The sequence below is a fragment of the Liolophura sinensis genome, chromosome 8 (assembly GCF_032854445.1).
Source record: "Liolophura sinensis isolate JHLJ2023 chromosome 8, CUHK_Ljap_v2, whole genome shotgun sequence".
NCBI classification, from domain to species: domain Eukaryota; kingdom Metazoa; phylum Mollusca; class Polyplacophora; order Chitonida; family Chitonidae; genus Liolophura; species Liolophura sinensis.
The window spans coordinates 48076334-48088128 of record NC_088302.1 but is presented as its reverse complement, the minus strand read 5'-3'; the positions used below and the strand labels follow the sequence as shown (position 1 = coordinate 48088128).

The 11795-nt window shown below is 46.6% G+C and overlaps 1 protein-coding gene across 1 annotated transcript in view; it reads right to left on the bottom strand.

Annotated features, from left to right (window-relative positions):
• Positions 1-2748: 2748 nt before the first annotated feature.
• LOC135473617 (sodium- and chloride-dependent glycine transporter 2-like) overlaps positions 2749-11795 on the bottom strand; it is a 29703-nt gene continuing 20656 nt past the window's right edge. The window contains exons 11-14 of the mRNA XM_064753477.1: positions 5050-5149; positions 4219-4328; positions 3484-3651; positions 2749-2907 (exon numbers count right to left, since the gene is read on the bottom strand). Of these exons, the coding sequence (XP_064609547.1) occupies positions 2749-2907; positions 3484-3651; positions 4219-4328; positions 5050-5149 (537 nt within the window). The remainder of the gene's footprint in view (positions 2908-3483; positions 3652-4218; positions 4329-5049; positions 5150-11795) is intronic.

Below are 11795 nucleotides of genomic sequence, written 5' to 3'. Positions count from 1 at the left end.
TAGATTTGACTTTTCCCTCAAGTATACTGCCTCAAGACTTCCAAATATAGCAAGAAATCTAAAATCTATCAATTTTAACCCAACAGCAGTTGTAAGAAAATTATCACATTAACAATTTCAACATTCGGTTTAGTTCCAAGAAACAGCCAGGGGAATATCGCTTGATACACAACTTATCATGCCCAGATGACAATTCGGTTAACGATTACATAGACCCCGTCTTATGCTCAGTCAAATATACCTGCTAGTTTTAGTTTTTTTCCTGTTTTTCATAAAACTGAAAAGAGGTGTTTCTTACTCTGACATTAGCTTAAGTGGGGATATTTTTTTAAGATCATTAAGTTGTCTAAATAAAACAGACCTTATTTCCGTTATTGATTTTCAGCGCAGGTTCCATGCAGTCAAGCCAGATGTCCCTCCTGACAAAATATGATCGTATGATTGACAGCTGTTAGCTCTGACTTTATTAAATATTTTCCTTTGTTTAATGATTTAGATTATTCTATTTATCTGATATTTTGTAGATCGAACAGGGGCATATTTGTCTTATATCATGGCGGTCAGATTTATGGGGGGGGGGGGATCCTACACTCCAACAAAAATAAACTCCTTCGCGAAATTCTCTTCCCAATTGATGACGGATAGCATTTTCGTCGACCTCAAGGTCCGCGGAACCTGGAGGTGGTGGTAGGTCTTCAGTCTAGTTTTTCTCACAAGACACCCCTGAACTCTCCCCTAATTTGAGACAGGCCCCAACCGCTTAGGAACTGGTTCCGCTTCCCCTCTAAAATTCGGAATAAATCCATCCTCATTACAGGTTAATTCGTTATCAAGAACGGATTACCGGTAATCAAATTAGATCAACGAAAATCCAATTCTTCATCACGCAAGAAACAAATTTGACTGAAGATTTTGTTTTCCTTAGACCTGTTTCTAGACCTACATACCTAACCAGGTATAGGCCCTACGGTACGTGACGACACAAGTAGCGGGAGCTGGGCTCAAATGTGTCCTCATCTGGAAATGTCTATTAAAGCCTTGTGCCGAGTAGAGGTGCAGATCAGCCGGTTGAAATCTCGAAGTTAGCTCCCTTGTTTCTACTGATTTCACAGGACAGAAATCTCACATTAGTACATCGGTCCAATCAGGTTCCTTCATTCTATTTACATAAATCATTCTGCATTATGCAGTGTGCCAAAACAGACTGTAAAATCGTTCGATATGCCGATAGAAAAAAACACAGACATATCTTTTGCATAAAAACGAAGGGGGAAAGTATGGTAAATTTTGTAGACGAAGCTGATTGAATCTGTGAGTCTAATGTAATTTCCAGAGATCTAAAAAACAAAGTTGGTCCTAGATGACCCATGTTAACTTCAGTATGCTGTTTTCATCGTGTCCGGTATAGCATTTATAAGGCATGAGGTTGAGTCCATTCATGTGAGCGCGTGGACGATATTCGATAACAATTTGTCAAAAAGTAAATATCGGTAAAGTTCGGAGTGGTTTCCGTGCTTGGATTGGCTATTCATGTGCTCCGCTACACACGAGGGTCAGATAGATGGCAATTCTGACGTATACACATGGCATCTTGAGCTAAAAATGAAGCCAAAAATAATTTAGTCGTTTGTGTTGATAGCCAGACGTGCTATAAACATATTAAGTGTTGAGGGGTCGTTGTTGAAAGTCGTTAATTATGTTGTCTTCCTAGACAAGCGCACAATGGAAACTAACAAGGCATGCATATATTTGCTTAGAAGATACAGTTGACAAAATGTCACGATCAGCAGACGTCCTAATTACTCACTGAGACATCACTGGTCAAAAAGAGAATACATGACCAACTTCTCCATTCACGAAAATGTAACGTGCCACTAACTCATTGCATGCAGAATCTGGACACCAGGATCCTCTCTTTTCCATTGTAACCTCTCACAGAAATTGTCTCCTGTTCGAAACACACTCTCCGTGTCCTATATCTCTGCACTGGACCTGGTCTGATATAATTCTCCAGCGGTTCTCTCTGTTTTTCTCCAATCAAAAAAGTCCGACAGCATCAATCATATCAATGAAATTACTTTTATTGCCAATTAAAAAAGAATGCAAAAATTCAATGCTAATAAGCGTATGTCCTGATACTCAACTTTATGATCTAACACATGACTATAGGGGCATTAAGATTAAACATCGAGCACTTTTTGATCAAAGCTTGTACGTCCATTCCTTTTTTGTTTTTAAGTGGGTGACGATATTAGAAATCCAGATTACTACAAAAGACCCTAACCTTTAGGTGCATTGGCGATTAACGTTACGTTCAAGAATACTTCAATTCCATGCATATATGATGGTGGAGAGTTTCTTGGGCGGAGGAAACCGGCGTGCAAGAAGTATACCACCGCCCATTCCGACAAATCACCTGACTTAATCCTCAGCCGAAACAGCAAGAGCCGGATCTCATGAAACCGCGCACCCCATTGGTCCAAACCGTGACATTCCCAGCAAGCCAACGTTCTAACCGTTTCAGACAAAGTGGAGATAATTATAATACTATTTCATTGTTTCGCTTTTCTTTTCCGTGAAGCCGCAATGTTTGTGTGGTACGTCACTCTTACTTGGATACGTAAAATATGAAGTATCACTAAAATAGAACAAACCAGTGCACAAATGGTGCCACTTAGATTCAAGCCAGGAAGGGGTTTCAAGAGTTTCATCGGTGCACTTCTGTGTATTCAGAGAAAGCAGAAATTTTCAAGCTCGATCATCTTGGAAAACATCGGGCAGCATATGGCACATTTCCAGTTCTGTCTTATCCAGTGGAAGATCACTGAAGTACGATTTTTCCTTGCATTCATCACAGGAATGTTTTACAAAAGAGTCATACCTCATGGCTGATAAATGCTTGAAGCGCTGAAAGTGAAATAATGAAAAATGATATGTGAACACAAGTATATAGGCATTCGTTAGGTTAGTCAGATGAAGTATATTAAAATCAAATGTTGAAACATAGGATTTGTGTTTTCTGACGACATTTCCTGGCTCCATTGATTTCCAGTGACCTTGGCGTTGTTCAAGATTTCTGTGCAAAATTTGCTAGTAATGTAAAGCCATCGTAGAGATTTGCGCATGCGCTATAAGAGATATGATATACTGAAAGCACTCGACCAGATAGAGAAATTCTGTTGGCCTAAAATAACACCTCCACTAAAGGGAATGGCACATATATGATACTCGAATACACAAATGGAATGATTATTTTAAAAAATCATTCTAACTATCACTGTTGTTATGAAGAATATTATTTATGCCTTCTTTGCCTTTTGTCATAAGTATGCATCTTTAACTTTTTGGGATTTAATGTTCGGGTTTTCTTGATCTGGAATTTACGTATAAATAATAACATAAAGATTAAGGCCAATGATATATCTTAGGTCGTAATGTACACAAAAGTGGCAATAGTTTCATTAGTGGAGAAGCCAAGCATACCTGCATTAGCGAGCCTTGAGTTGTGAATAGGCCGTAGACAATGGCGGCTGGTATTGGTAAGACAATACCTGTGGCGATCACCCAACCCACTGTCTGAGCAATATCTGGGTAGGAGTAGTCATTCAGTGTGGGTGGTTTAAACCTCCACAGGGTGATCGATAACACTACCTGAAAACACGGCACACATTTATTTATGTAAAAGAAAAGACAATAAATAATATAATCTAAGTTATTTAGGAAGAGCGGGAAAACAGGCATAAACGGCCAATGACATTTTTTCTCTGACGTGGTCAGTGTCTCTGTAGATCAACCTTTAATCTCAAATTCTTACGAAGCTATAGCAAAAACAACAAGTTATGCTTCTTAAACTTAGTGTCGAACACATTATCGATGCATGTATACATTTGGTATATTGTTGTCTTTTATTTTAAACAACAATCAATTTAAGAAACAAACAATCAGCTGCGTTCACAAGTGTTAGCAACAAAATTTAGTCTTGTGTAAATGAGACCATCCTGTAATATTTTGTTTTTGCTCTTTCTTCGTGACGGTTTCAATAAGCAGAACAATCGATTGACCTGGACATTTCCAGATTTTCATCTGATTCATTGTCAGTTACACATGAAGGTCTAAAAGTCTAACACCAGACAAGCGGTGCACAGTGGAATGTGATGCTATGTTTCATACTGAGTATTATGAGAGTGACCATGTGGCATCTTTCATGAATATTTTTACCAGACAAATGACGGGAAGGACAAATTTCCAGTGGAATTTCAAGATTTTCAGAACTCTGTTGGGTAAGGTGGGCATCATTTCCTTGATGTTTTCACAAAAGTTGTCTGCCCCTGAAAATATATTACTTTGTTATACCAGAGCTGTGAAGGAAGATCGTTACGAAAGGCCACGGCCTTTGATGTCACCTAAACACGTCAGTTTCTTCTTTGTATTTCACACCAATACCACGAATTTCTGAGTTATGAAACTAATTATAGACTTTGCGTGCTGTATTGTGCACTACTGCAAATATGCGCTTGACGCGGAGACAAACAGGACCAAGGTAGTTTTATGAATGGGAAAAGCAAAAAACAAACAAACAAAAAAGGCACGGATAATCAGAATGACAATGGGTATTAGTGCAATATAGCGTTTGTAAAAACAAATCTAAACATTTTTCGTTCAGTATATGAATAGTAAAATAAAACGTGCAAAAATTCAAATGAATACGCCCTCGTAGAGTGAAACTGTATCTAAAATAGGTATACTAGTTTTGTTAACCACGGAAAGCGTAAATAAATATTCAGATTGTATTTATTGATGAAAAGGCAGTTTTCCACCCTAAACGGCATTTTTTTGTGAAATTTGTTCAAGTAATAGTAACAAGTGTATAACCAAACCTTTTCAATGGTACATGAATTAAACTTACCAATGGTCAATCGGCGCAACTTCGCTGACTGTTCATATACACTCTATATATATCACTGTAATCATCGTATATACCACTATGTTCACTGCATTCCACTTTACTTACCACATATACCACTATATACTCAATATGCATGTACTCACCATACACCCAGGCGATGGCCAGCCCCTCAAATAAGGAAATGGTTGTTGTGCCTAATGCTGCCGAATACCAGTCAACTACTTGGAAATAATACATGCCACCCTGAAACAAGTATTGTAATTAATATATTAATTAAGTAATTTATTTATTTATTTGCATGAAGTTTGCACCGCAATAAGGAATTTTCCTACCACGTGCATGGCAACAATCAGTCTCATGGAGTAGTATAGGGAATAGGGGATCTGGCGCACCCTCCCCTTGGGGCCCTCCCCAGAACAAATAGAGGCTCCCAAGCCCCATTCCCTGAACACCCTCCTCCTGGCAAATAGGGGCTCCCAGCCCCATCTTGAGGCGTATACCCACTTTAGGTTCTGGCGCACCCTCCCCTTGGGGCCCTTCCCAGAACAAATAAAGGCCCCCAGCTCCCCAGAGGAGGGTCTGGCGGCTATAGAAATTTCATATTAGAGAGACATCGCAACTAGGCACACGGCGATATTGCACAACGGCGCGTACAATAACCAATCACCAAGAAGCACGAGCACTACGGAAGGAGTATGTGACGCTCATAGGCGTGCGGCCTAGGTACCCACGGTCCCGCATTTCCTTGGAAGAATTGCAGGGGTTCCTCGACAGGTATTAAACGGCTGGGAAGCAAGACAACATGCCAAAGAGTCTCAAAAATTGCCGGTGGCTTTTCATCGACTCCACGGAGCTCTGTGGTAAGAGTGGTCTGGGGGAGTACTGCAGCTTCCACCTATACCGTCTGCGGAAAGGTCCTGGCAACCAGCCATGTATTCGCTGTGGTCGGGGCGTTAAAAACCAATTTCGGCTTTGCAGGGCCTGTGGATATCATAATGCTTAGACGCGTGAAAGGCAGCGGAGGCGCAAGGCTTTCTTGGACGAGTTCAAACGGCTGGCGGCTATCGAAATTTCATATTAGAGAGACACCACTAGGCATACGACAATATTGCACAACGGCGAGTACAAACACCTGGCGGCTATCGAAATTTCATATTAGTGAGGCATTGCCACTAGGCATACGGCGCATACAATGAGGCACCATCAAAAAGCGCGAGCACTTCGGGAGGAGTTTGACACGCTCCTAGGTGTGCGGCCCAAGCACCCACGGTCCTGCAATGCCTTGGAAGAGTTGCAGGGGATCCTCGACAGGCATAAAACGGCTGTGGCTAAGTGGAAGCGGCTGCAAGACAGCAAGAACTCCCGAAGTAACGAGGAGTTGAAGCAAGACAACAAGGAACTTCCTCCGTAACGAGCAGTTGGATGAATTGCTAGGTGGAATACAGGGTGAAAAGAAACTAGAATTCATTATAAACGGCAGGGCCATAAGGAATCTCCTCCGAGTCTGGCAGATGGGCGTACCCGGAGGTGTTTGGACGGACCCCGTAGCATTCTTAGAAGAAATTCGACCCAGTATTCGCCAGAAGCTAGAAGAAGAGTTCCTGGCACTCAACGGGGTTAAGTTCCAACTAGGCCTCAGGGTTCAGCTGCGAAAGGCCCGCGTCGATGGCAGTGAAGAGTATACCAACCCAGTACTCCGCAGCAAACAGGAGGACCTCCTAGAGGTCGGTGACATTGACGGGGCTCTAGATAAGGTCTTCCCCACCATCCAGGAGGCGCTAGAAAAATGGACGCAGCGAGAGTCAGGGTGGGTTGTAAATAGCGTGCAAACACTCTGGCTTGACATTGCAAGGCATCAGCCGCTGAGAGGCGGTTCCTCCATCCCCCTACCTGCAGCTGTGATTAACAAGAAAGCAGTCATCAACGTGAAGAACAAAGACGGCGACTGCCTCCGATGGGCACTCCAGTCTGCCTTATTTCCGGCCGCCCGGAGCCCTCAGAGACCAACAAAGTATCCCACCAACGATGGTCTTGACTTTAGTGGGATCGACGCCCCCACACCCGTCTCTCAGATCCCTAAAGTGGAGGAAAAGAACGACCTCGCCATCAACGTGTTCGGGTGGGACAAGGGTGTGATCGTGCATCGTCTCAGCAAGCAGCCCGGTGGCACGCCCCGAATCAATCTGCTGCTGACTGGGAAGGCAGGCGAATTCCATTATACGTGGATAAAAGATCTCGATCGTCTCCTGTTCCCAGAAAGTAAGACACGAAATCACAAACACTTCTGTGAGCGGTGTCTACACGATTACACAAGGGAGGATCTGCTCGAGGCGCATAAGCCGGAATGCTGTGGGATATAGACGGTGGTGAGGGTGGAGATGCCCCAGGAGGGGGAAAACAAGTTCACCTTTCAGAACCACCACAAACAGCTACCGGCTCCGTTCATCATATATGCCGACTTTGAGGCCCTGACCAAAAAGGTTGAAGGCCCGCCACCGTCACCTACAGAGAGCAGCACTCAAAAGACTCAGCACCACGAGTCATGTAGTTACTGCTATGTTGTGGTGCGTTGCGACGGCCGCACAAAACCCCCCGTGGAATACAGAGGCTCTGACGCGACGGAACACTTCCTCAAAGCTTCCGCAGGAGGAGCGGGAAATCAAAAATGTTCTAGCTAACCCTATAGCCATGAGGATGACTCCGCAGGACTGGCAGGCCCACAACAACGTCGCAACCTGTCACGTGTGTGAAAAGCCTCTAGGCGTCTATTCTGTGCGCAATCAGTGCCATATCACCGGCAAGTACAGAGGCGCGGCCCATAACACATGCAACCTAAAGTTGCGGCTGGGTCCTAAGACAGCCATACCAGTAGTCTTCCACAACCTACGGGGCTACGACGGCCACCTCTTGATGCAAGCCATAAGTAAGGTGGAGGGCCGCATCTCTTGCATCCCCAACAACACGGAAAAGTACATCTCCTTCTCGCTGGGGCAGCTCCGCTTCATCGACAGCGTTCAACTCTTACCGGCTTCCCTTGACAATCTGGTAGAGGCCAACAAACCTGAGGCTTTCCACATCACAGCCAGATATGAGCCTGCCGAAGAAACACGTAAGTTACTCATGCGCAAGGGCGTCTACCCCTATGAGTATATGGACTAACGGGAGCGCTTCGACGAGTCCAGCCTCCCACCTAAAGAGGCTTTCTACAGTAAGCTCAAAGTCGGAGGCATTAGCGATGAGGACTACATCCATGCGAAACAGGTATGGAAGGCATTTGACTGCACCAATCTGGGAGACTACACAGACCTTCACTGCCGCACAGACATGCTCCTGTTGGCTAATATGTTTGAGGCCTTCCGGAAGACTTGTTTACGGCAGTATGGATTGGACCGCGTTCACTACCTTACGAACCCAGGTCTCTCGTGGGATGCGCTGTTCAAGAAGACCGCGGTAGAGCTGGAGCTGTTGACGGACTATGACCAACATCTCTTCATTAAAGATGGGTTGCGAGGAGGAATCTCCATTGTAAGTAAGCGACACGCCAAAGCCAATAATCCGCAGGTGGAGGGATACAACCCCGAAAGTCCAAAGAGCTACATCCAATACTTAGACGCCAATAATCTATATGGCTGGGCTATGAGTCAGTTTCTTCCAACGGGCGGCTTTCAGAGCATAGGTGACGCGCAGCGTCTCGGTGAAACGATTGCTACCCACCCCCACGACAGTCCTTCTGGTTACTTCCTCGAGGTCGACCTAGAGTATCCGGCCGACCTACATAACGCACATAACGGGTACCCATTAGCCCCGGAGCGTCTGGTGGTCCAGAAGGAGTGAATGTCAGACTATCAGCACGGCCTTCTCGGCAAAAAAGCGCCTACCGAGGTCGAAAAGCTGGTCCCCAACCTCCGCAACAAGGAACGGTACGTCCTGCACTACCGGAACCTACAGCTGTATCTATCTCTGGGAATGCGCCTGACAAAGGTTCACCGGGCCCTTAGATTCGCCCAGAACCCTTGGATGGAGCCCTATATCAGGATGAACACCGAGCTCCGAAAAACGGCCGCGAGTAAATTGGAGAAGGACCTGTACAAGCTAATAAACAACTCGGTCTTCGGAAAAACCATAGAGAACCTTCGGAAGCGTGGACGTCAAGCTGGTACGCTCTGGAGAAGACGACAAGCTCCGACGCTTGATAGCCAGCCCGAGCTTCGCACGGGCAAACATATTTGATGATGACCTCGCAGCGATTTAGATGCACAAGACCCGTCTAGTCCTAAACCGACCTATCTACGTGGGCATGAGCATTCTAGATCTCTCAAAGCACCTGATGTACGACTTCTACTACAACCACATGAAGGCCAAGTACGGAGAGCGCTGCCAGCTCTTCTAAACTGACACGGATAGTCTGCTACTCGAGATTCAGACTGATAATGTTTATAGGGATATGGCTGAGAAAGCAAACCTGTACGACATCTCAGATTACCCACAAGACCACCCCCTGCACAGTGTAGCAAAGGTCTTGGGGAAAATGAAGGACGAGTGCGCGGGGCGGCCGATCGCCAAATATATATGTCTGCGTCCCAAGATGTATTCCATTCTGGAGGCCGACGGAGCCAACATAAAGAAGGCCAAGGGCGTGAAAAAGGGTGTTGTGGAAAAGCATATCCGCCATAAGCAGTACAAATAGGCCCTCTTCGAGAAAAAGATCTTCCGTCACGGTATGGACGTGCTGCGATCAGAGCGCCACCATATCTACGGACAGCACCTGAATAAGGTCTCACTGTCCCCCTTCGATAGTAAGCGCTGGATCGTCCGACGGCAGCCGCCCTCCAGCTCTCCAGGATGGTAGAGATAACGAACGTCAACACCCGCGGGGATCTTCCGCTCATTAAGTCTAACGGGGCGACCTGGAACCGTCGAGGAAGGCTTATGTGGCACCTCTTCTGTCTTGATGGCGTCTTTCGGCTTTTTACCGACCAATCTCCTTGTCTCGTTATTCAGTGCGGCCACAACAGAGGGCAGCCGAGCCACTCATTCAGTAGACCGTTGTTCGGGACGGGGGCGCATCTCCTGGGCGTACTGATGTCCAAAGAGCAGCTCAGCCAGAGTACGGTTGAAACGCTCCACTATGCCTTGGTCTCGGTGGATATCCAGGCAACCACGGCGGACTGTGACATCGTGTTTGGCCAGCAGTTGGCTCACTGCACCCATGAACTCGCGTCCTGGGTCAACTTGGAGAAGCTTCAGCCATCGAAGGGATCCCCGCTTGTAAATGCGAGAGAGAGCATCAGCGACTTCTTTGGAATCTTTAGTAGCCAGAGGTTCCGCCCCTTGTAGCGAGAAGCGACATCAACAACTGTCAGCACGTACGTATACAGCTTCCGGCCTCGCCGATCATGTGGTAGAAATAGAAGATAGGCTTGGTGGATGTCATTCGGCGTGGAAACATGGAACATAGGCCTCGGTATTTTTCTGGGACGGGGCAAGTATATCTGCCAGATAGCCTGCTCTTCCAGCCAGGCCCGGACCACATCTTCGGAGACTTTAGCCGCAGTAGCAAGATTCTGGATGGCCGCGCGGCCCTTCCAGTACATACGAGGGATGTAGTAGATATTAGCCAGGCGAGCAGACACCTTACTGGCCATGTCATCAAGATATTCTAGCAGCCCTCTAACAGATTTGCGACGAAAAAGATGTTAATCGTTGCGGCGTATTTGCGAGTGCAGAACCACCTCACTACTAAGATCGTGCGTGCCATACGGCGAGGAGCTCGATGGTGAATCCGGCACAGTCAGTTCGGATTACTTGGTGAGTTTTGCGATTCCGTAACTCACACCCCCAACCACACACATTCCCAGGATGACGAAGGTCATCTCGCGGTGTTTTTTATTTTCACTAGGCACTTAGAAATCGGAGAGCTGTGGCTCTGTGCCCAGCAGTGCGTCGCGTGCGCCGCGTGTAAGAGTTTTGTCCGTGACCCTAGAATACTAGCGGATTGCAGTGTCGACATCCGGAACGTTTGGACAGCGTGTCCCTGGCGGCGGAGTTCATCGTTGATCCAGTCCAAGCGCTCAGTGTGCTTTCGGGCCCATTTTTCCTGGGCGGCTTGGAGCTGCTTTACAGCGCGGTCATGGCGCCTCCGCTCTTCGTCGACACCGGAACTCCTCAGCATCGAAAACATATAGCTGCTCCCACTGAAGGCCAAAGCGTTTACGAGGGCGCCGCCCATCATCATTGCGATGGAGGCCATTAATACTGGATTATATTGGGAGGAAGGCGCCCTTGTTTAATTAGCAGTTCCTTCGAAAACATGGCCAGGCCTACATCTGCAATGACCATACCGACGTCACGGGGTGTTAAGTCCAGCTTCGGGAGGGCTCCTTTCAGGAACATCTGGCCGAGACGAGCGTACCCGGTAGCCAGGAGAGAGACCACAGCGGCGTGGTAGGCCGCGTTGACTAGCACTTTTCCGTCACTGGGTGGAGTAGACATGCTGCTCTATATAGAAAGGGTCGCGACGTGTATTCAAATGGAGATTCTTTTCTTGCGGCGTGATATCTTTTTGCGGCGTAATATCTGCACCTCTTCCATGTGCTGTATAGCGGCTGCACCACACGCGTAGCAACACTAGCACTGCAAGGCTGCCAACGCCTAATAACGCCAGGGGCGCCCTCCAGTGGGTGATGTGGTGTGCCTTCGTAGAAACCGGTTCCTTCGCAAAATCTGTGTCTCCCCCCTCCTTGGTAGAATCCGGTTCCTTCGCCTGTTTCTTGGTGGAATCAGCTGCGCCAAGCAAAGCAGCCTTTGCCTCGCGAAGCTCGTCCTTGAGCTTTTCAGCCTTGGCTTTTCTCCCTGCAGCACCCGCTCGACCCGCAGCGACTTTTTTGGG